Genomic DNA, 27,011 nt, shown 5'->3' with positions numbered 1-27,011 from the left:
AACCTTCCTAGGCAATTTATTCCAGTGCTTAACCAGCCTGACAGGAAGTTTTTCCTAATGTCCAACCTAAACCATGCTGAAATTTAAACCCATTGTTTCTTGTCCTATTCTCAGAGGTTAAAGAGAAGAATTTTTCTCCTTTTTCCTCGTAACAACCTTTTATCTACTTGAAAACTGTTATCATGTCCCTTCTCAGTCTTCTCTTCTCCAGACTGAAAAAAAAAATGGCCTTGTTTAATCTTCCCTCATAGGTCATGTTTCTAGACCTTGAATCATGTTTGTTGCTCTTCTCTGGACTTTTTTCAATTTTTCCACATCTTTCCTGAAATGTGGCCCCCAGAATTGGACACAATACCCCTGCTCTACTCCATGCTGATTAAATGTCAACTGAAGAATTACTTCTCGGATCTTGCTTACAACACTCCTGCTAATGCATCTCAAAATGATGTTGAGTCATATTTAGCTTGTGATCCACTATGACCCCCAGATCTTGTTCTTCAGTGCTCCATCCTGGGCAATCATTTCCCATTTTGTATGTGTGCAACTGATAGTGGAGTACAGGTCTGTGTCATCTTACGCTGGGGTTACGTTCCGCGGTCAGCGCGTAAAGTGAAAACCGCGTATAGTCAAAATTACATTGAGTTGAATGGCAGGCGGAATCGCCCGCACTACAGGAACAGTATTTAAATTAGTTTTCTCTTTTTTTGCCAGCCGCTGTAAAGCTGAATTTGCGCATGTTAAATGCACGTAAGATGCGACAGACCTGTACTCTGGATTTGTCCTTATTGAATTTCATCCTGTGATTGGTTCCCCCCGGGGTGCCACCTGGAACTGGGGTTTCACTGAGCCCTGTGACTCACCAGCCTGGGCTCCCTCTTAGCACTGTGCTGCTGTGACAAGCTATAGACCGCTCCCACCAGCATTCACACAGGCAGGGACACACCCAGCTGCAGGTTCATGCAGGCTTTGGACAGCCACTGCATGAACAAACAGTAGAGAGGCTACAGCCAAAATAACCCCCGGCCTGGGACCCCAGAGTTGTACCATCCTGCTCTGATCAAAACATCGACCAGTATGAATTTATTACCCAGTTTTCCACTCTCTCAATGTGGAGAGGACCATGCATACTTGTGTTAAGCAGGCTGAGATTTTTCCCAAGACACTTTGGTCACAGGCACATGGGTTTAGATAAAATCTATCTTCTCTAGTTAATAAACTTGTTTTTTGCTTTGTGATTATAAGTGATAGAACACAGACCAAAGCGGATTACCTAGTAAATAAACAGAATCGCAAACTAAGCCTAAAATTCTAGAAAGATTGGATATGAATTAGCAAATTCTCACCCTGGCTGACAATATAAGCAGGCTTGCAGATTCTTAAGGGACAAGCTGCATTTGTTTTGCAGCTTGGGATCTCGTACCCCGTTCCAAGACTTTTTCTTTTCAGAGCTTCTGTCTGTTGAGTTGTAGGGGAGTGAAGAACAGCTGATGATGTCACTCTCTGCCTTATATAGCTTTTTCATATGGCAGGAACTCTGTTTCAAACTTGGTTTCCAGACCAGTTTGTGAAAAAATTCAGGTACCCAAAATGGAGTCCAGAGACATGTGATCTGGTCACACGCCCTTGCAAAATCGTAGCAGCCATAACTTACAGGCTGGCCTTCCATGAAGGCTAAGCTATTCCACAACCCGTTGTCTTTGTTGATGAGCCAGTAGCCTTCTTTGGCTTTTTCATTGTTGTATCTGAAAGACTGGCTGTGGGTGTTTTCTAGAGTAAGCCCATTTGAAATATAGATACCTAGTCAATATTCATAACTTCAGATACAAAAACAATACATGCATACAAATAGGATAATTGTATTCAGCAAATCATAATTTTCCCAATGACTCCTTACATGACCCATCTTGTACAAAATGCTTCATAATTATGCCATGATCATATCCTAATAATATTACTATGATGAATATGGAGTGTAGTGTCGCACATCCTATTTACTTCAGACCATTTATCCAGTTTGTCCAGATAACTTTGAATTTTAATCCTATTCTCCAAGGCATTTTCAACCCCTTGCAGCTTGGTATCGTCTGCAAACTTTATAAATGTGCTCTATGCCATTATCTAAATCACTGATGAAGATATTGAACAGAACTGGACCCAGAACTGATGCCTGTGGGACCCCACTCAATATGCCCTTCCAGCTTGACTATGAACCATCTACTCTGTGTGAACAGTTTTCCAACCAGTTATTCACCCACCTTATAGTAGCTCAATCTAGGTTGTATTTCCCTAGTTTGTTTACGAGGAGGTCATGCAAGTCAGAATCAAAAGCCTTATTAAACTTAAGATGCACCACATCTACCACTCCCCTCCCCCATCCACAAGGCTTGTTATCCTGTCAAAGAAAGCTATTAGGTTGGTTTGACACGATTTGTTCTTCGCAAATCCATGCTGACTGTTACTTATCGCCTTATTTTCTAGGATTCTGCAATTTGATTGCTTAATTGTTTTCTCCATTATCTTTCCAGGTACTGATGTTAAACTGACTCGTCTGTAATTCCCCAGATTGTCCTTATTCCCTTTTTTCTAGATTGGCACTATATTTGCCCCTTTTCTAGTCCTCTGGAATCCCTCCTGTCTTCCATGACTTTTCAAAGATAATTGTGTATGGCTCAGATTTCTCCTCAGTCAGCACCTTGTGTATTTTAGGATGTATTTCATCAGGCCCTCCCGACTTGAAGACATTCAACTTGTCTAAGTAATTTTTAACTTTTTCTTTCCCTGTTTTAGCCTCTGATCCTACCTCATTTACACTGGCATTCACTGTTCGACATCTGCATGAAGTCTGCGTATATAGAGACGACTAGGGCATGTGTGCTGAGATGCCATTTACAGTTGAGGGCAGAATATTTATAATCAAGCTTTAACTCTGATTTTTCTTGCTGTCTTTGGCTTATTTATTTCTTGTTTGGATAACTGATTAATTGGGGATTTTAGTCAAAAAGTAAATGGCATCACCATATTCTACACTTTTGTCTAGCCTTTGCGAGGAGAAGTAACTGTTCTGATTGCATGAAGGTTTGTTTAAATTAACATACTCTGTCTTCTTCAATGTTAGAAAAATACTCAAATATTTATAGTAAAAGATACTTGGCTAGAAGAAGTACACGTGTAGGATAATTCTTATTTGATCTCTTTCAGCCCTGGGTCCAGCGTAGTGATGGAACCAAAGAATAACCTAATGCCAGGCATGAGAGCACCCAGGTCCTTGCCATATAGCCTATCCTGGAAAAGCAGTAAGTGCAAAGGCAGGTGGTCTCCCCATTCTGTAAGCTGGGGCTTACATGTTAGCTCAAAGTGGAACGGGATAACTTTTCTCTGTATTTGTATTCCGTGTGTCAGCATTCTCCTACATAAACTGAAATGCTCTTATTCCCACCATCAGCAAGTGGAGATGGAGAGCTCTGTAACACAGTCCTCCCTAGAAGCAGGTGCATTTCTGTGGTGGGTGGAGTATCCTCTGTGTCCAGGTTTTATTTCACTGTAGGTGGCATTGTGGCAAAGGTTGTCTGGCTCCATGTGTTGCCCCCATTACTATGGCCTTTGACATCTAAATGTCAGATTATTATTCACTGCTATTGGTTGAACAAAAGTCGAGGCTTACAAACAGGTCTGAGTTTGGCACAGTGGAGCTCAACACAGTTGTAGTTCTTCAGGTGTAGCTGCTACGGGAGTCAGTGGAAGCTGTACACGTGTGTAGCAGCTGTAGCGTTTGGTTTGGTTTTGCAAAACCTGATTAAAATCCCATAGCTAGGGTGTGTCTGTCCAAGGAAACCTACCAGTATTACTTCCAAGGGGATGTAACCTAAACTGAAAAGGCCTTTGTTATTTGGAATAGGTGTTCACATAGGAAGCCACCCGCATAGTGGTGTAGTAATGTGTACTCCTGAGGGAATTCTGCGCTAAAAAATTAAACATTCTGCACACAATATTTTAAAAATCTGCATATTTTATTTATCAAAATAACACAATATAATCACACCAGTTTCAGTTATTTTGGTCATTTAATACAAAATACCTGTCAGCCAGCAAAAAAGATTCCCCCAGGAGTAGAGTCAAAGAAACTCCTCCAACAGCCCAGTTCCTGTTTCTCTGTTACGCTTTTGTTGGGCACCTGTCTGAGTGTGTCACACGTGTCAGCTGGACACATCTTGGGAGAAATCTCTGCTCTTCCAGTCTGACACCACACCCCAGCATCCAGCTGTGGGGCACCCCCCTAGCCCAGACATCTGCACACCCCGCCCCCAGCACATTTTCCAAAAGTGGCGCCTTTCCAGCCAGCACTGGACTCCGGAGCCGGGTTTTGTGTGTGGCCGCCGGCTGGCTCTCAGCTCTGCACTGCCTTCCCACATCCCCAGCCGGGCTTGCTCCGAGGCTGCCGGCGACAGCGGCTGGTTGCCTGGCTTCCCGGGGATGAGGATGAGGAGGAGGAGGCTCCTGCCTGCCCACCCGCAGCTGCCCCGCTCGCTAAGCTGAGCCCCGCTTGGCACATGCCGCCCAGGCAGGGGTGGGCTCTGCCGGGAGGGGAAGGGGCGGCAGCACGGTGGGAGGGGGCTGAGAAGCAGCAGCCCCGTTGGCCCCTGGCAGCCCCATGCAGAGCGAGGCGGCCACGCGGTGGGTAAGGTGGCTCTGAAGCCCAGCTGGTGCCGATGGAGGAGGTGGCGAAGGAAAGAAAAAGGCGGGCGGGGGTGTTTCTCGTGGTTTCTCTTCAGTGGCGTCTTTTCTCTGCGAGCAGCGGCAGCCCGGGGAATGACTCTGCTGCAGCTGAGAGGCCGCTCTGCTCCGGGGGGTGCGCGGGGACGCCGGCCACTGCTGTCTCTGTGCACTGAAGTCGCTCCAGCGGAGCAGGGAGGTGAGGATGACGGAGGGGGCTGAGGGAGTGGCAGGACCAGGAGGCAAAGGAGAGACTTTGGGTTATTGCCCCCCTTCCCGTGCTTAACCCCCTCCCCTCTTTCTTTCTCTCTCTCTCTCTCTGTGAATTATCACTAATTCAAAATAGTAGTGTGCAAGTGGACTGGATAATGGTAATAGCATAATCTCTTGTTGTAACATTCTAAACCCTACTACCTGATTTTTATATTAAACACTTACTATACATCATACAATAAATCTGACAGAAACAAAACCTAGGAAAACTTTATTCTTTCTGTGTCTTATTTAAAGTTTTCCAGTAATCTCCTCTTGCTTCAGAATGCCTCATGCGTCACCCACACTGTTTGCAATAGGATTCAGCCTGTGGCTTGGCTGCTGACTCTTCACTGCTTCCTGAAGAGCTGGGAGCTCAATATTAATCTCAGACAGATACTATATCCAGAAGCACAACTCTTGTATATGGGGAGAGAGGGGGGAATTATTGACCTTGTGCATATGTAATGGTGTTTGGTGTTTGTAAGACAAGGGTTAATAATCACACTTCCAAATTGCAGTGAACTGTGGAGAAGTTCCTGTTTGGTGTGTGAGATGTTACTTATACCTAGATGCACTCCCCTTCCCCACCCCCAGCCCTATGCATACTGGTTTGGGAATATCACTGCTGTAGTGTCAACTTTTAGAGAGCTTCACATGCACCACTTCTAGTATTACGGTCAGTTAAAACAACCTACAGTACATTGGGACACTAATACTCTATTACAGTGTTTGCATTAGCATATTAAAAGCAATAACACTTAACAGACCAGTGTATCCAGGACATAACTAGCACACTTCCCCCATGGATACCTAGTAGTTGCACTGTTATCTCCCATAGCTACTTACATTGCAGCTTTTTTTGTTAAAACTAAATTGGGAAGAAAGACGATTGATTCAGAACTTGTTTAATGGTTACTTTATTGCTAAAGGGTGTAGTGGGGTATAGGCTTGGAGGGAGGAAGGTTTCTATGATGTAGGCAAGATCAGGTGTTTTATCCAAAACCAGAAATGAATGGTGCTGTTCTTGGTGGCTGGCTGACCTTGAATTATTGTCAAAAGTTAGAGGATGGACGCCTCTCCTTCCTCACAGTTTGGTTGAGGATTCCATTGATAAGGGGATTGGCCTCAAATACCTGGTTGGACTCTTCCATGGTATAGTTTTCATCTTGGGTGGCCCGGTCCTAATTATATTAAAGCATGTACTTTAGTCTTTGTAATTATCTGTTATAACTCGGTAGCTTTTTATGAAGGCAGGAGTAAAATAAAAGTAGCTGCAATAGTTCCACAGTTAACTCAAACTGAAAATTTACATAATTTAAATCAGACTCCTAATCTTAATTTTTGCTTAATAAATAAGTCCATAAGAAAACTCTGTTGAGAAACTGCTACAGTTTACTTGAGAGTGCACTTCTCCTATATAGGTCATAAGGATCCTATCTGGCTGAATACTGGCTGTTCTTTCTTTCTTTGATCTGCAGAGCGACTGATGCTTTTCAGATATTGGTTGTGGGTACAGGAGGGTTTCATTGCATCTATCTCTTGGCCCCAGCTACTGCTCTCCCTTCTTGTTGCATTGATAGTGGGTGGGTGTGTCTCACCTTTTTCTTCTTTTTTTTTAAATCATATATGCTAGGGCCAGTCATGGCCTCTTCTGTCCTGATGTCAGTGTAGACGCAGGCAGTGCAAAATGTACTAAAGTCATATAGTATCTCAAATGCAAAGCTGCATTTCACTGATCTGAGGTTTGAAGAACAATGTGGAACTAGCTATTTTATGAGATGTCTAGATTTCATTCCTGTAATAACAGAACTGGTGATAGGAAAGCAGGAAGAAGTGGGGTTTTTTTTGGGGGGGGGGGTAGGTACACAGCTTAAATTGGTTAAAAACCCTAACTTTCAGGACTCAGTGTTTCAAAAATGTTAGACTGCCAACCTGTGTCGTAGAGATGTCTTTTGTTTAAAAAAAAAAAACCAAACCCATGAATAAAGCTACTTTAGGGGAAATTACTGCTTTGTCCAACCCCGAAGAGCTATGAGATCTTTGCTCACCAATTCTCATTCTTGTATTTGTCATGCCTTTTTGGTGACTTTAGTATTACAATCTATTATAAATAAAGTGCATTTCATTGATTCATTTAAAATGAAATTAGCACCTGGAAAAAATGTCTCAGGTTTAAAAAAAATACCAGCCAGTTATAAACTACTGTATTGTCATTTACATTCTAGAATCTAAAGAATATCTAAGTATAGTCTGTGCAAATACTTCTGTTGCCTGGATCATTCTTGTGTTTTTATTTTAAGTACAAAATAAATATGTATAATGAATTTAAAAGTATGTAATTAGTAATTTGATATGTCGGGTGGTGCCTTTTTTTAATGTGTTCGCTCCCCCTGATGTTAGAACCTGGCTATGCCACTGAGAGGGAGAAACAGCCTGATGCTGGATCCCAGGCTTGTACAGAGTTTCCTGCATGCCACTTCCTTCCTTCAGGACATGCTGGGAACTGCACCTGCATGGAACAGTCCAGCTCCCCGTCCCCCTGGCAGTGTCATGTATTTGCAAGTTGGAGAGCCAGGCTCTGGTTGGTGCTGCAGAGCTGCTGGCTAATTCTGCTGGCAGGGGGTGGGGAATTAATTTCTGCATTGTGTTGTGGCTCAAAATTCCTCCTGGAGTAAATGTTGGAAAATGTCCCCTATATACAAGCCTGGGTCTGTGCACAGCAGTGTCTATGGATGAGTCTATTGTCATTGTTGGGGAGTGTAGGCTCAAGACCCCCATCCCTGATGTGCTGAAATGGCTGTTACCCCTCCCAGAGTCTGACCCTGGGCTTCAGCTCCATGTCTTACTGTGAATGGCCTATCTCAGCCCTTTGCTGCATGGCTGTCCTGCTTTCCTGTCAGCTACACATCATGCCAGTGGAGGGGATGGGGGTCTCTGAAACTGATGTCCGGTTGTGGGAACTGGAAAAGGTTCAGAAAAGAGAAGCAAAAATGATCAAGGGTCTGGAATGGCTTCCATACAAGGAGAGATTAAAAGGATGACTAAGGTGGTTACGATAGAGGCCTATAAAATCATGACTGTTGTAGAAAAAGTGAATAGAGAAGCATTATTTACCGTTTCACACAATACAAAAACCAGGGGGTCACCTGATAAAACGAATAGGCAGCAGGTTCATACAAATGGAAGGAGGTACTTTTTCACACAGTGCACAACTAACCTGTGGAACTCATTGACTTTGGGTGTTGTGGTGACCAAAAGTGTAACTGGGTTTAAGCAAGAATTGGATACGTTCATGGAGGATAGATCCATCAATAGCTATTAGCCAAGATGTTACCCCCCTGCTTTAGGTGACTCTAAATCAGTGACTGCTAGAAGCTGGGCGTGGAAGAGAGGGGTGCATCACTCCATAATTGCTCTGTTCTGTTTATTCCCCTTGAAGCTCTGGTAGGGGCCACCAATGGAGACAGGATACTGGGCGATATGGAACTTGATCTGACCTAATATGGCAGCTCTTATGAACTCTGCCACATATGACTCTTCACAAGGTTTTGTTCTTTTAAAAACTGATTCAGTTGCCCAGTGTCCTAATAGCCCGATCCCCAAAGCATGGAGTTCAGGGTAACTATTATTAAACAGCCTCACTGTATTCCATGCCATTTGGATCTTATGGAGGGAGTTTCATGTACTCGCCCCGTACTTACTTGAAAATCTTTTACCCCTTAGCAACAAGCCCTAACTGGAAGGAAGTGTGACCCACTGAGCGTTTGTCTTGGTCCCCTTGTCAAACTGTAGCTGTGACGTCCTGGCCATAAAGCTGTCCTGTTCTGGGGATGCCTGAGGCTTCAAAGGAATTCTCTTGCAATATCTTGCTCTCTTTCAAATGGCCATTAGTTTAAACATTAGGGGGGATTATGGTCTTTTACTTCTGAGTATCTGACAGAGTTTCTGTGATGTGGGCATCTGTTTCCAGTGTGAGCCCCACCAGCTACAGAGACCATCTAATTGATCTTGCGCAAGTTACTTAAGCTCTCTGTGCCTCAGTTTCCCCATCTATAGAATGGAGGGATAGTAATACTTATCCTGCAAGCTAAGTATTACTAGCTATCTGAGAAGATCAACATGTAACTTATGAAGCATCCTCAGATGAAAGGTGATGGAGAAGCACAAAATAGCATTATTAGGGTTTATGCTTTGAGTAGGAATTGGCCAGCTTTAAAAAAAGCAGGCCTCCACTTTGCAGGAGATCCCCATTGAAGTACACCCGTTACTTGATACCAGCTGTAAATTGCCAGGCAAAAGCATGAATGAACGGAGGATGCAGCATCGTGAGCGCAGTTATTTGCAGTGCAAAATACACTCCACATGAATGGGGGCTTGGTGTGAAGCTTATTTCTGTAGTTTTCGCACCCTTTATTTTTATCACTGTATTTTGAGCTAGCAGGTCAGGATTCATGTAACTGTAACTCTGAAGTGTTGAGTGATGAATACGTTTCAAAAGCATAATGTCTAACAGTCTGGTTGTAATACTCTCATTTAAGAAAAATCTAAAAATCATAATACATTATGCTATGGGGGAGGGGAGCTGAGAGAGATGTGATTAATTCCCAAGAAATGTGGTTTCCCCAGCTGTTAGGCCTGCAAATTCATGGTGATGATATTTATATTGTTGTTACAACCAGGATCTCATGGTGCTAAGGGCTGTACAAACAGAACAAAAAGACAGTCCCTTCCCCAAAGAGCTTAGAATCCGAGTAAGAATCTGAAAGTCACGCTGGCTTGTGAATTGCCAAGAATTAGAAATTCTGCACCTGGAACTCAGTTTGACTAATCTGGCTATACACAAGCCAGCTCTCACTCTCAGCTGTGCTGGCTTTGCAGTGCTAACAGAAGTAGTTTGGTCAGTAAAGTAAGCAGAAAGATAACAAACAAATGCACCTAAGTAGCAGGTCAGAATAAAGGGAACTGTCTAATATCCTAGATTTTTCAAGCCAGTGCTATACTTTAAAAATGTCCCATTAAGTGGATGTACTTAGAGCAGCAGTGAAGTTTGCATTTTGCCTTCAAAACACTCCTCTTTTGGACTCCTTTTTAACCAAACCTGTTGGGTATAACCAGATGCTTAATCACCTCCCACATTTAAACAGCCAGCCAGCCAGCCCAGGATCTTGTACCAATTTCACAATAAAACCTGTTTGGTGCATGTGTCTAGGGAGTAGAGGATGCATTGTTGGCAGTCCTCTGCTTTTTTTTTTTAATGCAGAGGTGCATGGATGGGAAATTGGTACTTGGAAAAACAATGGCTCATCAGCTTTTGCTACAGTCATCACTATGGGCTGGCTGGCTGTTTTATGGAATAATAGACCATTTCCAGATGCTGGAAGGTAGGTATCCTGCTACATGTGGACTCTCCACCTGGAATCATTGGACAGGTACTGGAACATTTCACAGAAAAAACCTGCAATTGGTCTTGTCACTGTATGGGCAGGCCACCATGGGACTGTGCGCACCTGTATCTGATTAGATTTTCTAGTACATTAATCTTGTGAGATGAGGTTTTCTGAGAAGGATACTTGAGGGGAAGGGGGAATGGCTTAGCTCAATGCCTGAAGGTCACAGCATTGATAAACACCCACTGGAGATGAATTCAGAGGTGTCTGTGTACATTGGATTGGTTGAGGGTGAGTTAAAGCAGAAGGACTTATTCCAAGTGTGCGGTAACCACCCTTAACGTGCCCAAATAGAGCAGCTGGTCATAGAAAGCTTTAGCCAGCTTTCTAGCCAAGGTGTGGTGAGGATCCAGTCTAGCAGGGCTTCCCAGAGACCTATAGAATGAACCTGTGCTTCATATTTGATCTTTCCTAATGAATCATTGCACTATGGGCTGATGCACGGGATCAGCCTTGTTCTGCTGGGTAAAGTCACAGCAGTAAGGACGGTTGCTTGGTTTTGATTCCACTGAAGGTGTTGGAGCTCCAGCCAGACAGGCTGGGTCTATTTGGGGAAGGAACTAATGCTGAGCTCACTCGGGTTGGGCACTAGTCCTGCCCTTGCATGAGCACAGCCAGAGGGGCGGGAATAACAGCAGCACCACCACACAGTGGGACTTTGTATGGAGCAGTGAGACATCTGCTTCCCCCAGTTAAGGAAGCTTTTCCTGCATGTTGCTTGTAAACAGAACAGTTTGTCTAATGTGGAGAATAAATTCCCTCCTTCTCTGTGTATATAAAAGAGCCCCCAGGCCTCCAGCCCCATCCCCCTGCTCCCTAGTATGCTGACCAAGGAGCAAAACACTCGCTCCTCTGTGCTAGTACAGGTGTTGCTTGTGCTCTTGTGGTGGCAGCATGAGGAGTGCTGCTTTGTTGCCCTGGTGAGACCGCAAACGCCTGGGTCTGAGCACGAGTGTGGAAGAACAGTCCAAGTGTCTCAAAGTTTCAACACAGTGATTGACTTGGCGGTGGGGGATGGGGGTGGTGGTAGCTTGTGCACCTACATTGAGTCCGAAGCAGCTTGTCTGATGCTTACAACTGGGGGATGATGTTAGAGCTGCTGCTATTGATTATCTACAATGTCTTGCTTTTTAATCTAATTGCAGGAGCTGGTAACTGAAGACCAGAGAAGAGAAGAAGCTGCTATTGAATGCTCATCATCTGTTTCCTTTAGAAATGTGAGGTGCTGGTTAAGAGACTCAGATAAACTCCCTCTGTGTTGGCTAAGCACTCGCAGCCCTAACCTTCCTGCAGAACTGTCCTTCACATATCTGGCTGCTGTCCTGAAATCATCCTGACCAAGGTAATTGGACAGAATGCTGTTAACCCTTGATACCAGAGATTCTCAAAAACTAACTCCATACACGCTGGTGCCAAGGAGCTAGCAGAGTTCAAACGGTCTGAATCCGAATGCTCTACAAGTTACCTCCTGTAGGGTGTTTACATTAATCATTACTGGACTCCTGCATGTCTTTGCATTAAAATGTGTTGTGGCTGTTTACCCCTGCATGGTACTGATGGTGCGTTTCTCTCATAGGGATTGCAGTGCCAGGTCAGGCCATTGGTCCATGTGGGCCCCCTCACACTGGGGGTAAGCTCTCAAAGTGGTACGGCTCTCCCTGATGAGGAGTTAGGCATCTGAATGTTTGGGTCCCTCTAAGTTTCCCTCTAGAGACCTTGAATGTGTACTAGTCCTCGGGTGTCCCAGGGTCAGATCAGCCACAGCTCTAAGGCTGCCTGTTGTGCCCATCCACCTAGATGTGAAAAGGAGCTGCCATTCAGACTGTACATGGTGTATGGGGGAGTCGAAGCAAAAAGCCTTTTAAACAAAATATTCTCATTGCTGTTTTGATTAGGCCTAAAAGTTCATCTGTAAGGGAGCTGGGATGGGGGATTCAGGAAGGTTAGGGTGGCAAGTGCTTAGCCAACACAGAGGGAGTTTAGTCTGAGTCTCTTGAAATGGTGCCTTATCAATAAAACAGTTGCACTGGGCCCTAACACCGCACCTCATACATGGTGCCCAGTGCATGCTGCTGTTTGAGCACCTCTGGCCTGGCGCCCCTCTCTAGTCTCGCTCAGACTCTCTTGTGCAGTGGGGCCTTTTATACTCAGTGGTGTTTAGTTTTGAGCAGGAGTGTGTGTAGGTGTCCTTGGACTTCATGGGGAAGGTGAGGGAATGTTAATTTCTATAAGGACTGGGGTGTCAGGAGTATTATGCATGCTGGAATGTCCCCCCGGTCCAGCACCTCGTGTCAGGTGAGCTGGATAACATTAAAGCATGAGAATATCCAGCCAGATCCTGGTCCATAGCTCTGTCCCATCTGTGTCTGTCCGGCAGAGCAAAGGGGACAGAGGGCAGCCAGGGATTTCCCTGACATCAAGCTGGCATAACGGGTTTCATGCTACCTGCCCCCTTCTCCTGGGGCAAAGGAGTGCAGGAGTGGGCCTCCCTAAAGCATGGTACACTCCAACCATTCTTGGCCCAAAGAGCAGTCTCAGGAGAACTGCTGTAGTCAGCATAGTTTCAAGTAGTCCTTAGGCTGCATTAATTACGCTAGAAGATATTTCCGTCCCCGGCTGGCTCCAGCATCGGCGTGTCAGCCAGACACAGGATCTGGCCCATCACATTCTAGTCAAATCTGCCTTGTCCTGTTCCCCTCCACTGCACAAAAGAGATTTGATATTCTAAGTAAAGAGCAAAGGCCCCTCCTCACTCTTCGCCTAGCATCACTACTTGATCCTGCACAGGAAGGATAATCCTGCGCTTGACATCCGCTTGTCACCATGGAAACACATATAGGGAGTGAAGTGTGTTTGGTCAGAAAGCAAGTGTAGCAAAATCCCCTTTTGCCACCCTGCCATTCTGACAAGAAATAAAAATGTGCTCTAGTTAGTGAGCTCTTCCTGCACCCATTGCTGCATCCACGAGATACTCTCTTGGTAGGGATTTCGGTGTTCCACGCCTGGCATTGTGGTTTAGTAGGTCCCACTTGCAAACCCGATGAGAGAAATGTCTGAAAACTTGTGATAATGGGTCAGTAGCACCTTCCCCTCTATTAGCATCAGCTCTGTTATAAAACTTGTTGGGTAGTTGTTTTTTTTTAAGTCTTTGCAACTTGAAAGTATTTCTCTTGAGGGCAGAGTTAAATAGTCAACTTCTTAGCAGCAAAGCAAACTATACATCTTTAATTTGGCCATTAAAACTAGTCTGTGAAAATCCCAGTGCATGCAGAATAACGCTCCCTAACAATTGTATGTAGTGGCAGCATGTCTCTAACCTCCACGCTCCAGATTGGCACAGTCTATAACACCTCTAAAGAATGCATTCTGCAGTGTCCTGTTAGGGCAGCATGTTCTCCTCCAGAGGGCAGATGTCATGGGACTGCTTTTAGGCTAACTATTCTGATGCATTGCCTCAAAGACTTGTGGAGGCAGGAAGGTGCACAGACCTCAGACACTGAGCGTGCCCATCAGCACCAGGGCAGGAATTGAAACAGCATTGAAAGAGCTACCTCTGGGATCACCCAAAGGGCTTGGTGTTGGCCTTCAGGCTTGTCTACAGTGGGAAAGTTATTGAAATAGCTGTTCCGGATGAACTCCCTGTGTGGACTTTTACTGCTGAGTAAGAGAACCCTTTTCTAATTTAGTTTAAAGATTAATCCACATCCAAAGTGGATTAAGCTAAATGAGAACAAGGCACTCGTATTCTAGAACAGAACGTCTACACAGGGTCTTAAACAGATGTAGCTATTCTGGGGAAACTTCCATATGCAGAGACCCTGACTGCTCCAGGTGATGCTAGTGGGAGGCACTGGCTTCAGTGGAGCAGTTAGGCCAAAGCTGCATGTGTCTCAAACTCCCGCTCTCTAGTGTTAAAGGGCAAGGAAATTCTCAGTTGGGTTTAGGGCAGAGTACCCCGTCCCCCCACTATGTGATCATGGAAATAATCCCCTGTTGTCAGTCAGTGCTGTGTCTTGTCCCAGCCTGTCACCTGCAGCACTCCTACTGACAAGCTCTGACCTTACCCTGCCTGCCCCACCTTCTGCCCTTTCATCTTAGTAGGGTGTTAGCAACATGTACTTGTGACCTTACAGCTAACTTGTTATCAGAATCTGGGTTGAGTTTTGATCTAAAAGATCCATGCAATAAATAACCAACATACCCACGCCCCTTTCAAAGCATACCCAAAAGGGGTCTGGCAGCGTGGGGGCGCCTAACTGAAATAGAAGCAAGCTGTTTATAACCTTTATCTAGTAGGTTGCAGATAAGTTACTGCAACTGCAGGGGTGTTTTTGTTCTTAACCCTCTGAAAGATAAGACCTTAACTTGAAAGGGGACATCTTGGAGAAGAGGACATTTACTCCGATGTCTCCTCTGCTCCGCCAGAGCTAGGCAAAGCGCTGCTGAACTCTGCACTCAGCTGCTCTTGAGGTTACAAACTCTCTGCTGCTCTAACACCCCCAGGTTTTTTTTATTGCATTTTTTTTATTTGTGGGTTTGGATTGTGAGGAATCAATCCCTTTGATTCTTTTCAACCCACTCTCCACGTTCATTATCCTTGGTTTGTGAGCAGTCAGTTCATTTAGTCTGTCACCCCCACCAAGTGCTGGAGGGATCCATCTCTGCTAAAACACAGGACAGCAGCGTATCCCTGAGCTGTGCTGAAGCCTGGCCCTGTTCAAGGCTTTCAAGGCACTTAGGAAAGTGTGCTCCAGAATGAAACTGGGCTGTAATCCTTTCTAGCAGGGCCTCTAGCAGTGCTGGTGGTGTAGGCACTCCCCTATGAGGTCTCAATCTCACATGAACTCAGAGAAAAATTGTAGCTGCTTTGCTTAGAAAAGCTGTTGTGTTGCATGTCTTCAAAGCCCCATGGGCATTGGCTGAGGTTGTAGGGGAATGGCCTGGGGAATGTCCTAATGAACAGGGGGACCACTTCAAAAAGTGTGGGAAAATATCTGAAGCTCTTCTGTCTGTCACCCTCAAACTGGCAGCTGGAAGGTGCTTGCCTGTGACCAAGTTTCAGTCTGGACCAAAACTGTGACTGAATCTTAATCCCTTGAAAATAGTGGTTCCTATTGGCACCCAGATGCAGCTGTGACTAGTGGTACACATAGGAACTGTGTACAATTGGCCAGATCCTCCTCTAGTGTGAATCGGCGTCAGTGGAGCCATGTATGTCTACAACGGCTGAGGATCTGGTCCAGAATATCTAACTCTAAAATGCTGTGTTCTTGCTGAAATGGACCCTCCAAAGGCAGTTGTACCTGAGCTGAAAACCAGGGCTATGCTGTCAGAGACCACCCAGCATCTTCTGCCTTGTGCAGAAATACAGCCCTTTTCCTAACGGAGCCAGATCTGGTGTTTGGACAGTGACTCCTGCAGTGAGACACAGGACCCAGTTCATTGGTGCCCTTGTGGCTTGTCACAGCAGCTTTGCAGTGGTGGGAGTGACTGTCTCAAGGCACAGGACAGCAGTGAGCTGGGGCAGAATGTCTGTACGCAGGATAAATCAGTGGTGGTTTTCCTTACAAGAAAGCTTCACCTGACCACCCAGCAACTTGATGCTCCTCCAGGGTTAGAAACAAAGGGAAGTTTGAGAAGCCTGTTGGCGAAAGTTACTCTCTGGTTTCCTCTTTTAAAAAAAAAAGTGCATTTGAGCTAAAGTTTTATTTTTGGATGTGTTCAGGCTGGACTGAAAACCTACAATTTGCTAGTCTGATTATGGGTACATAGGGCCATTAGCAACAATGTAACTAGCTAATAGCCATTGGGCCACCATTCCTGCACTAGTTAGGTGCAGTTCTGAAAACGGGGGTCCCACAACTTGGTACCAGATTTTCAAGATTACCCAGGAGCTTTTGTTTTGTTTCCCATGTTTTGGAAATGCTGTTCCTAAAAGCTGTCCCTGGCTGTAATTTTGTTTGTATTTCAATAAAACCTGTGTTTTGGGTTGCTCAGACTGCCTTGTCCTCTTACACCACTTTAGCAGGCCATTTTATTTCCTTTTCCTTTGTCTTCCCACACAAAAATGAAGAAAGAGAACCTCTTTATAGCATCTCTCTCTCTCTAATCCTATAAGCAGCCCTGTCTGCTCTGAAGAATTCCATCATCTCAGAATGGTAGATTACATTACCTCCAGCACCAAGTGGTGAATTCTAGATTGTAGAGAGATTGGTGTGACTGAGCTGTGTGTGCCTTTAACGAGGCTGTGCATTGGAGAATAAAATCTGATTTAAGGAGGTAATTGATCCAGTCTTGCAACAGGAAAATGAGCCCCCAGTAGTGGCAACCTAGAACAACACAAATAGGTTTTAGGCTGTAGGTAACATTTCCAATGCTTAAATTACTTAAGAGCCTTTGGCCTTGTCAGTGTTGGAAAAGATTTCTTGGTTTAAGTGAAGGTCTGAATTTTAGCCATTTGAGCTGCATGGGTCTGAAGCTCATGGACATTGAGTTCAGTATCCAAAAGGCCTTTGTTGGTTTGGTTTATATCAATTGAAAAGAGATTTAAGCTAAACCACCCCACTAAGCCACTCTTCTACTGGAATAAGAGTGCCCCTGCAGGCGGGTTACACCACTGGCATCACTAGTCCTAAACAGCTGCATTGATCTGAGTTCCAGTCATGCCCATCACTCATTTCTCAGTTTCCAAAGCATACAGTATTAGGAAATACAAAATTAAGATTTAAACGTAAATTCCATTGTCTTGTAAAACAGCAACACTCCTAATTCAGAATCACAAAACCACCCCCCACCCCCAGCCTTAGCTTGAGCCAAATTACCAATTCTAATGAAGCTAATTTTGAGTCTGAAGTGCAATAGCTACAGTATCTTCATCAGTGTGTATAACTTATGGTAAAGCATAACATTGACACTGACCTTAGGTGTAAACAAAATACCAATCACAGTGACTAACCTATCTCCAGCCTTGGCAGTCTGTAAAACATGGTATCAGTCAGCTTCATGGCATTCCCCTGATAGTCAAGACCTAAATCCCATTTTCAAAAGTGAACGAGAAACTTGAGTTTAATGTAAACAGATTGTGGTGGTCCAAAGTACTGTTCCTTGAACACTTCTCTTTTGGAAGCTATTTCTAAAATCTTTCATGAATGAAAGAAAAAATCTGCATAATTTTGAAGCCTGTGATGCAAAATTTAAAACAGAAGGACAACATCAGCTAGGGGAAACTGTCAGAGCTCTACACTGGAGCAATGGCAGTCTGTACCGGCAGCCAGCTGTGGCCCAGAGCTAACGAAGAAGGTGACTTAAACCTGGTTGTGTAAAGGCTTATCTAAACGTGCTTTTCTGTAGACACGTGTGGTCCCATTGAATGGGACTCCGCACATAGCATTAAATACACGTTTGCAGGACCCAGGGTTATGAGTCAGCCGTGCATGTCACACGAGTTTGGCTTTCAGAAGCAGAGAACTTTTACGTTGGGATGGGTTCGTTCTGTTGGTGGTTAGTGCTGTGCCCTTTGAACTTGAGCTGAAGCGAAAGCTCAGTTTGAATGGGCCCTGGGATGATTCTGGTTTGGGAAGGTTCTTTAAGAAAGCATTCAGTTCCCTGGTGCTGCAGTGCATTAGCTCTGCTGCCTTTGCTTTGATCGTGTTTTTTAGCTGTCAGTCTAAAATAGTTTCAAAATTGTGGTTTGGGTCCTGCAAAGGGAAACAAACACTTCAAGCACCTGCCAGAATTAATCCAGGTAAAAATGTCTGATTTGGGGAGGGGGGGAAATAAACTTTTTAATAACCCCGCCCAGGTCCCTGCAGTCCTGGGGTTCTCACAATGCAAGTGACTCCTTGTTTATCTTCGCTGCCTGTGACTAAATTTTTTAAAGCACAGACGGTTCCAAGGCCTGCAGCTGTGCTTGTCAGATAGGAGTGTGAAATCCTCTTTATTTATGTGCGGAGCACTTAGAGCAGCCTGGAAGCTGAGCATCCTTCCCACCAGGCTGGAGAAGCATCTCAAATGCTGTTGACCCCTTTATGGCACCTTAAGAAGCGGCATATTTCTGTCAATACCTTCAGCAAATTGTGTGTTGTCTATTTCATGTTGGCCATGAAATACAGACCGCCTGCTGGAAACCTTATTTCAGAATGTCAACGCTGGGAGCTTTGAAGGGCGGGCAGCGTTCGCAGCCCTCACATTCGCTCCTAACACGCGGCAGGCTCCCCGCGGGGCCGAGAGTTGCTTTTCTTGCTTTGCGAGGCGCTTTGTGGCTGGAAGGCTGCAATGGAGGCTTTGGCTGTGCAATCTCCTTCTGGGCTTTGCTTCCAGACTTGTTTAAATTGGGTTCTTTGCAGACTTGCTTTTCTCAGCCTCTGTGTTTGTGTTTCAGCCTGAGAGGATAAAAGCATTTAGCCACTACCCGTTCCACGGTGGAGTGAATAATCCCCACCAAGGAGGCTGGCAGGAATACTTCTTAATTGCAAAAATAAAGTGTCAACCCAACTGTTAATTTGGCATTTATCCATAATCAGTGAGCGCTAGGGCAGGCCTGTTCCTGAGGTAAGCTGCAGCTGATGGCCCGAGGCGCAGGGCTGGCTCCAGGGATTTTGCCGCCCCAAGCAGCCCAAAAAAAAAAAAAAAAGCCGCGATCGCAGTCTGCGGCAATTCAGCGGGAGGTTCTTCGCTCCCAGTGGGTGTGAGGGACCCTCCCTTGCCACCAAATACCTGAAAGTGCCGCCCAGCTCCGGAGTTGCCGCCTCAAGCACCTGCTTGATAAGCTGGTGCCTGGAGCCGGCCCTGCCGAGGGCAAGCCAGAGACCTTATCCTGTTACTGCAGATACAAGGAGCCAGCAGGGTGGGGGGGGGACAGAGTTGAGCCCTGGGGTGGATGTTGCCCCGTGAGCTGAGCCGAGGCTGGATTCTAAGGCAGGGTGACTGGGGTCACTAGTTTGGGGCATGGAAGGATGAGCTTTAAAGTGCCTGGTTTGTTTCTGGGTCCCTGGGGGACTCCCCATTGGCTTTGGCTTGGGAGGGCGACAAGGTGGCAATTACCTCTCAAAATGCTGCCCTGGTAGGCCTGGCCCTGTGGCATCATGGGAGAGGGGACAGGAGTGACCTCTGCAGGGAGGGTTTGAGCCCACCCCTTACACCAGCGACCCCTCCCCAGCCATGGCAGAGCGCAGCCCACCCTGTGGGCATGAGGGGGAGCTGGGATCTGCATGCCCCTGCACAGCAGCCTCCCTCAGGGCAAAGCACCCCTGGCTCCTGAGGAAATGGCCTGGCTCCTTGGCCTCAGGCACTGCGCAGCCTGTCCCACCCCACCCCTTTAACACCAGCCCTGCGCTAGCGCTTTAACGTGGCTTGTGTGGTCACTCTAAAAAACCCACCTCCCCGAGGGGCGGCGCTCCCAGCGCTGATGCACTGTCTACACTGGCATGTTCCAGTGCTGAAACTTGCAGTGCTCAGGGGGGTGTTCTGTCACACCCCTGAGTGAGAAAGTTGCAGCACTGTAAAGTGCCAGTGTAGACAAGCCCGCACCCTCTTCTGCCAAGCAGCAGGGCCCCGCGCCGCCTGAGCCTTTCTGGAAATCAGGAGGATGGCGGCGTAGTTCATGTAGCAGCTGCTGCTTCCCCTGAGCTGGGAGCACCTGCTGGCAGGCCCTGTGCCTGTAACCCACAACGGGGGGGGGCGGGGGGGAGGACGACGGACGGACAGACAGAAGAGCTGTCCCTTCTGCTCCTGCTGTCTGGGCCAATGGAGATGTCAGGAAAATGGGGGAGGAGGTGGGGGCAGGGAAGGACGGGACAGGGCGCAGAGGGGGCAGGTGGGGGCAGGGAAGGACGGGACAGGGCGCAGAGGGGAGAGGTGAAGCTGGGGACTGGGGCAGGGAAGGATGGGATGGGGTGCAGGGGGGGAGGTGGGGACGGGGAAGGACAGGAGAAGAGGTGGGACGGGGGTAGGGAAGGACGGGATGGGGCACAGGGGGAGGAGGCAGTGACGGGCAGGGAAGGACAGGACAGGACGGGATGGGACACAGAGGGGGAAGGCAGGGATGGGGGCAGGGAAAGATGGGATGGGGCTGGGGGGGAAGGTGGGGGCTGGGGCAGGGCAGGACGGAATGGGGCCAGAGGGGTGAACGGGGGCAGTGAAGGACAGGATGGGACGGGGCCAGAAGAGCGAGGGGGGGGACAGAGAGGGGGAAGGCGGGAGGGTAGCAGGGCAGGACAGGATGGGGCACGGAGGAGACGGGGGTGGGGAAAGATGGGACGGGGTGCAGGGGGGAAACGGGGAAGGATGGGACGGGGCCAGAGGGGTTGGCGGGAAGGGTGGCGGGACGGGACACAGAGCGAGGGCAGTGAAGGATGGGATGGGACCAGAGGGGGTGAGGAGGGACCGGGTGGTGAAGGATGGGCTGGGACCAGAGGGGGGAACGGGGGCAGGGTAGAACGGGATGGGACCAGAGGAGGAAACAGGGCAGGGAAGGACCGGATGGGACCAGATGGGGGCGAGGGGGGAACGGGGGCGGTGAAGGACCGGGGGGGGGGAACGGGGCAGGGAAGGACTGGGCCAGAGGGTCATGAATTTCTATGCAGCCCTGCACACCGCTTATGGGGGAGGGATTCCGGCTCCTGAGGGAGCTCAGGATGGCACCAGAACACACAGGAGGAGACGGACAGGCCAGACCAACCGGCTCCTCTGCCATGGGGCACAGGGTGGCTTCCTGCAGGGCCAGCTCTGGGCCTGTTCGACTCGTCGGCCCCTGTGCAGACACAAGACCCTCAGCTGACCAGCTCCAAGGACGTGCGCCTCAGTTTCCTTCTGAGCGATGTGGGGGCTCATGATCCCAACACCCTCCCAGGGCCCTGCGGGCAGGGAGCCTGCAGTGAAAGCAGCGAAGGGACCCCAGAAGGGCTGGGGTCTGCCTGCTGCTCTGCTCCAGCTAGGGCAGGGCTCTTAGCGGAGAGGTCATCACCTCCCTGCCCTTCCCATAGTGCTCAAGGGGAGGGGCCTGGCTGACCAGGAGGAGGGGAAGGGTTCAAGGCTCTGTCCTGTCTTCCAGGGCTGCTGCTCTCATGGCACAAGAACCTGTGGTTCGTTGCCTGTTTGGAGATGAACCATGGAAACAGAAGGCAAGTGGGGTCAATCAATGTGATGAACCAGGGCAAACAGACGTGGGAGGCTGAGTCAGTGCAAGCGAAGCACGGCCGGCTGGGGCGACTCAAGAACTGGGCTGAAATCGGACTTAACAAACAAGCGATGGGGCCGGAAAGTAATGGGCCAAAATCGGTGGTGTGAGTATTAGGGTTAAGTGGTGGACTCAATACTGAGCAGAGGAACTGTGCCCCCCGCCCCCGGCCTCCCTTGTGGGGTTCTTAAAAAGAGAAGGCAAAAAAAATCCCAGCTAAGCTCTCACCGGGACCCACACCTGGATCCCAGCATCCCAGCTCATCTTGCCCAGCTTGCGTCATCTCATCCTGCCCACCCCCAGGGCAGAGGGAGCCGACCAGACCAGAGGACTTTCTTCCCCAGCCCAGCAGTGGGGACAGCCGATGGGCAGCGCTGCAGGGACGTGTAAGAACCTTGCGTCCCCTTTGGGTTACTGTCTGCCCCACTATTTCTTCCCGCCGGTCCTCTCTCTCGCTCCCTCGGCTTTTCCGCGACTCCTGAAATCAGCTGCACTGCGCGCATCACCACAGCGAGACGAGACCACCCAGTCCTGTCTGAGGAGAACAGACCCAGCCAGATGGTGTCCCTGACAGGATGTGAGCCTGAGACCAGACCAGGTGTTGTGGCCGACCTGCCAGCCTAAAGCAGCCTGCCGTCCTGTGGTCCAAGAACAGCAACAAACGCTGTATTTCCCCCACATTTCTGTCCTTTCTCTCCCCCACCGTGGGTCTGTCTGGCTTAAAACTGGGAACAACGAATACCCAGCACACAGCACGGCTAAAGGTGAAATGCCCCCTTTCCTTTTCCTCAAAGGATGGTCATCAAAATAAGAGACTAAACATTTTGCCTCCAAAAAAGGCTGCAATAAGTTTTAATTCCGGTTGTTTTGCTGAATCTGTTTCAATATAAACACTTGTTTTGATTTTGTTCTTGTGTTTAATTAAAAAACTTTCAGCTTGAGAATACAAACAAACCAGGCTGCTGGGGCAGCAGATGGCGCTGGAGAGCTGGTAGAGGGAATCCCCTTGTCAAGTCTCCCTTGCCTGCTTCACTGCTGGGAGGGTGGATGGTTTAGCGAATCAGGACTCCAGGACTGTGTTCCCAACTCTGGGGTGAGAGTGGGGCCTAGTGATTAGAGTAGGGAGGGGGAGGGGCTGAGAGCCAGGACTCCTGGGTTCTATTCTTAGCCCTGGGGTGGGCGTGGGGTCTAGTGATTAGAGCAGGAAGTGGGAGGGGCTGAGAGGCAGGACTCCTGGGTTCTATTTCCTGGCTCTGTTGCCTGGGGAGGTGAACACAGCTTCCCACATCAATAACATGGCTTTCCAGAGTGCACTGAGCATCCCACCACCATCCTGGGATGGGTGCCCGAGGGATTGTCTGCCAGGCTCAAGGGGGCTCCATTCCCCAGTGCCCCCCACCCAGAACCTGCATTTCCATGCCTGGAATCCTCTCTCCCTGGGCCGGGAGCCTCAGACACTGCCAGCAAGAGACGGTGCCCAGGCTGGCTGGGGGAGGCTGGAAAAACTGGCTGACTCAGAGAGGAGAAGGATGAAATGAGACCTGCACTGACCCAGCCCCTGCCTTGTTCTGCCTCCCCCGCCCCCGTCCTGCCTTAGCAGGGCAGCACGGGGGATGGAGCTGGCAGGGCAAGGGGGCAGCAGTGGCTTGGGGGTAGCAGTAGCAGCGTGTGCCGTGCTGTGGAGGGGCTGCAGGTGACACTGGGACCAGCCCCTGTCCTGGGCTGGCTCCCGATGGGGGCGGCTCTGCAGAGTTCTCTCCAGGCTGCAGGCCATGGGGCTGGGCATCCTGCTGGGCAGGGAGAGGGGGGTTCCCTTGGCAACGCTCAGGGTCTCTCCCAGCCCTGCAGGTCTGGGCCACTGTGAGGTGGGCAGCCCAGGGGACCCGCTCCCAGTGGCTGGGCTTTGGTGAAGCATGTGGGCGGGCAGGGCTGGGGGCTCTCTCCAGGGCAGAGCAGTCACAGAAACACCTGCCCCAGGGGATGCTGGGATGCTGCCTTCTCCTGGGGGGAGTGGGAAGGGGGCTGTCCCTGCCCCGTGCCCTGGAGCTGCCTGTCACTACAGCTGTTACCGATACCCCTAGAGACGAGGTGGGAGCCACACGAGCCCTGCTTCAGGGCCGGGCACGGCCGGCCGCGCGTCACAGCAACGCGCAAGGTGCCGGGATTGCTCAGCGTGAGCCGTTAGCACCTGCTGGAAGGGGGCAGGCGAGGTAGAGTGGCCCGTTAACATAGGACAAACGGGGGCTGGTGGGTTACTGCCTCAATTCCTAACTGCTAGACCAGGGGTGGGCAAACTACGGCTCGTGAGCTGGATCCGGCCCATCAGGGCTTTGGATCTGGCCCGTGGGATTGCCACCCCCATGGCGCTGCAGGCCCCACGCTGCTCCCGGAAGTGGCCGGCTCGGGCCCCAGGGGGCGGGGGGGGGGCAGAGGGCTCTCCATGTTGCCCTCATCTGCAGGCACCGCCCCCCTGCAGCTCCCATTGGCCGGGAATGGGGAACTGCGGCCAATGAGAGCTTTGGGGGAAGTACCCGCAGGCGACAGCAGCACACAGAGCCCTCTGCCCTCCCCCCCAGGGCCACAGGGACGTGGTGCCCTCTGCTTTGGGGCCAGGGCAGGCAGGCAGCCTGCCTGAGCCCTATTGTGCACTGCTGCCACCCCGGAGCCGCTGCACGTAAGCAGTGCCGGGCCAGAGCCCAAACCCCGAACCCTTCCTGCACCCTACATCTCAACCCCCTGCCCTGAGTCCCCTCCTGCACCCCAACCCCCTGTCCTGAGCCCCATGCCACACCCCTCCTGCGCCCCAACCCCCTGCCCTGAGCCCCCTCATAAACCCAATCCCTTGCCCTGAGCCCTTCCTGCACACCGCACCCCCTCCCACACCCCCTCTCTCCCGCACCCCAACCCCCTGCCCCAGCCCTACATGCATGGCTCGGCATGCAATTTCCTCACCCAGACCTGGCCCTTGAGCCAAAAAGTTTGCCCACCCCTGTGCTAGACACTGAAAGTCATGGGCTAAACAGACACTGGCTCTCTGGCTTATTACAACCACCTGTAACCCACCAGCCCCCTTGTTCTCCTGCACCTGCAGCAGTGTTAATGCGCCACCTCACATGGTCACTTACAACCAGTGATGAGCTGCCAAATTTTTAACAACGGGTTCCCTCCTCCCTCCAAAATTTTAACAACGGGTTCCCTCCTTCCCCCCCCCTCCGGGGGGGGGGTCGTGCCCCATCCAACCCCTCATGTTCCTTGACACACACACTCCGAGACCCCTGACCCATCCCCCCCTTCCCTGTCCCCTGACTAACCCCTTGCCGCCCCACCCAACCCCTCCTCTGATTCTCAATGGCCCCCCAGAACCCCTACCCCATACAACTACCCCTTCTCTCTGTCCCTGAGTGCCCCCACCACCTCATCCAACCCTGCTCTTTCCTGACTGCTCCCCGGGACCCTTGTCCCCATTCAATCCCCCTGTTCTCTGCCCTCTGACCCCCCCACCCCCAAACTCCCCTACCCTCTCTCCAACACCCCCTCCCTGCCCCCTTACCGCGCTGCCTGGACGTGGCTGGGCCAGGACAGGAGTCGCGCGGCCGGAGCCGGAGGATGCGGCAGGAGCCCAGTGGCCGGAGCCAGGTGGCTGGCCGGGTGGAGCCAGGGAGGGCTGCGGCCAGAGCTGGAGCCGGGCAGCCGGGGCCGCCGCCACGCCCAGACCCGCGCTGCCGGAGCCCGGCCCCCTGGCAAAACAGCAGGGGCGGCTGGAGCCACGGGGCCAGGCTGGGCTGGAGGTGGGGGGCCGTGTCCAGAGCCGAGCATCCCGGTAGGTGGGGGCACGGCAGGGCCGGGGGGGTGCGGCCGGAGCCGGGCGGCCGGGGAGGGGTTGGGGGGGGTCGGGGACGCGGGGCCGTGCCGCAGCCGGTGAGGGTCGGGCGGGGACCTGGGGCCGGGGGGGGGCAGGGCCGGGAACGCGGGGCTGGGAACGCGGGGGGGGACGCGGCCAGGGAGGGTCGGGCGGGGACCCGGGGACGGGGGGCCGGGCAGGGCCGTGGGGGGGGGGGGATGCGGCCAGGGAGGGTCGGGCGGGGACCCGGGGGGGCGGGTGGCCGGGCAGGGTCGCGGCCGGGAACGCCGGGGGGGGGACCCGGGGACGGTAGGTGGGGGCACGGCAGGGCGGGGGGGGGTGCGGCCGGAGCCGGGCAGCCGGGGAGGGGTTTGGGGGGAGTCGGGGACGTGGGCCGGGCAGGGTCGCGGCCGGGGAGGCGGGGACGGGCCGCGGCCAGGGACCGGCCGGGGCACACGCCCCCGTTTCCTACCTTAGGGTCGTCTTCCTGGGCCGGGGAAGCCTGCCTGCTTCTCAGCCCTCCCAGGCTTCCCGCGCGAACAGCTGATTCGCGGGAAGCCGTGGGGGAGGAGAAGCAAGGAGGAGCTTCATGGCAGGAGGTGGAGGCAGAATTTGCAACTGTTCCCGCGAACTGTTTGCTAAAATTAGACGCCGGACAGAGAACTTTAGCAAGCGGTTCGCTGTCCGGCGTCTAATTTTAGCAAACGGTTCGCGTGAACCGTTGCGAACCGTCTGCAGCTCACCCCTGCTCAACCCATCCTCACAACCCTCCCCCAACTGCAGGGCCACTACCCTCATCATGTGAGGGAAACTGAGGCATGGGAGACTAAGGGCTGGATTTAGGCACCAAAGTCCCACTGAACCCCTAGAAGTTAGGCACCTACATCCTTGTGGAAGCCTAGACTGAAGGGCAGTGCCAGGGCGCTCGCCTCCCCAGGACCTGCACAGAGCTCAGCAGTCACAGGCTTCTCCCTGCCCCGTGCACTCACCAGCGAAGCTTTGGGGCAGGTTCTTGTATCCACACTGGCCAGGTGAGCCCCATGGCTCCCTGAACGGGCAGGACCCCCGTGCAGCCAGCAGGAGGCAGCGCAGCACCATGCGGGCTGAGGGCTGCACGTGACTCTGCGGGCAGGGTCCATGCGCTGTGCGGGGGAACAATCCCCTCTGCAGCCAGCCAGGGCAGACAGCAGCCTGGGGGGTGAGGGAGGGCAGCTGCAGAGCGGGGTAGCCAAACAGTACCTCAGTAAGGAGATGAACTTGAGAGTTCCCCAGGCTACCCCCTCCCCCATAGCTGTACCCTGTGCCCTCTCCCCTGCCTGCAGATGGGGCTGCCTGGTGCAGGGGGGCCGATCTCTCCTGGAGGGTGACACAGCATCAGTGGCCCCAGCATGGTGCCTGCTGCCCCCACATCCCAGCCAGCGCGTGGCGGCTTTCATAGGGTGAATCACATCCTGAGCTGCAGCGGGTGGAAGTGATTCTGAGAAAACAGAACTGAACATAAGAACGGCCGAACCGAGTCAGACCAAAGGTCCATCTAGCCCAGTATCTGTCTACCGACGGTGGCCAGTGCCACATGCCCCAG

At 50.6% G+C, this 27,011-nt stretch overlaps 1 protein-coding gene across 4 annotated transcripts in view; it reads left to right on the top strand.

Annotated features, from left to right (window-relative positions):
* The window catches only part of LOC123354019 (gametocyte-specific factor 1-like), a 32,484-nt gene extending 16,074 nt beyond the window's left edge, over positions 1-16,410 (top strand). For 2 of the 4 annotated variants that reach the window (XM_044995620.1, XM_044995619.1), the window contains exons 7-9: positions 3,199-3,293; positions 4,793-4,909; positions 11,558-16,410. In XM_044995620.1, the coding sequence (XP_044851555.1) occupies positions 3,199-3,293; positions 4,793-4,909; positions 11,558-11,571 (226 nt within the window). In that variant the 3' untranslated portion in view covers positions 11,572-16,410. Of the gene's footprint in view, positions 1-3,198; positions 3,306-4,792; positions 4,910-11,557 lie in introns of all 4 variants that reach the window. The other 2 variants (XM_044995621.1, XM_044995622.1) reach the window with 2 other exon arrangements.
* Positions 16,411-27,011: the final 10,601 nt, after the last annotated feature.

This window comes from Mauremys mutica, chromosome 20, assembly GCF_020497125.1.
Source record: "Mauremys mutica isolate MM-2020 ecotype Southern chromosome 20, ASM2049712v1, whole genome shotgun sequence".
In the NCBI taxonomy this organism is placed as follows: domain Eukaryota; kingdom Metazoa; phylum Chordata; order Testudines; family Geoemydidae; genus Mauremys; species Mauremys mutica.
Note: the sequence above shows the minus strand (reverse complement) of the source record. Positions and strands in the feature narration are given on the sequence as shown.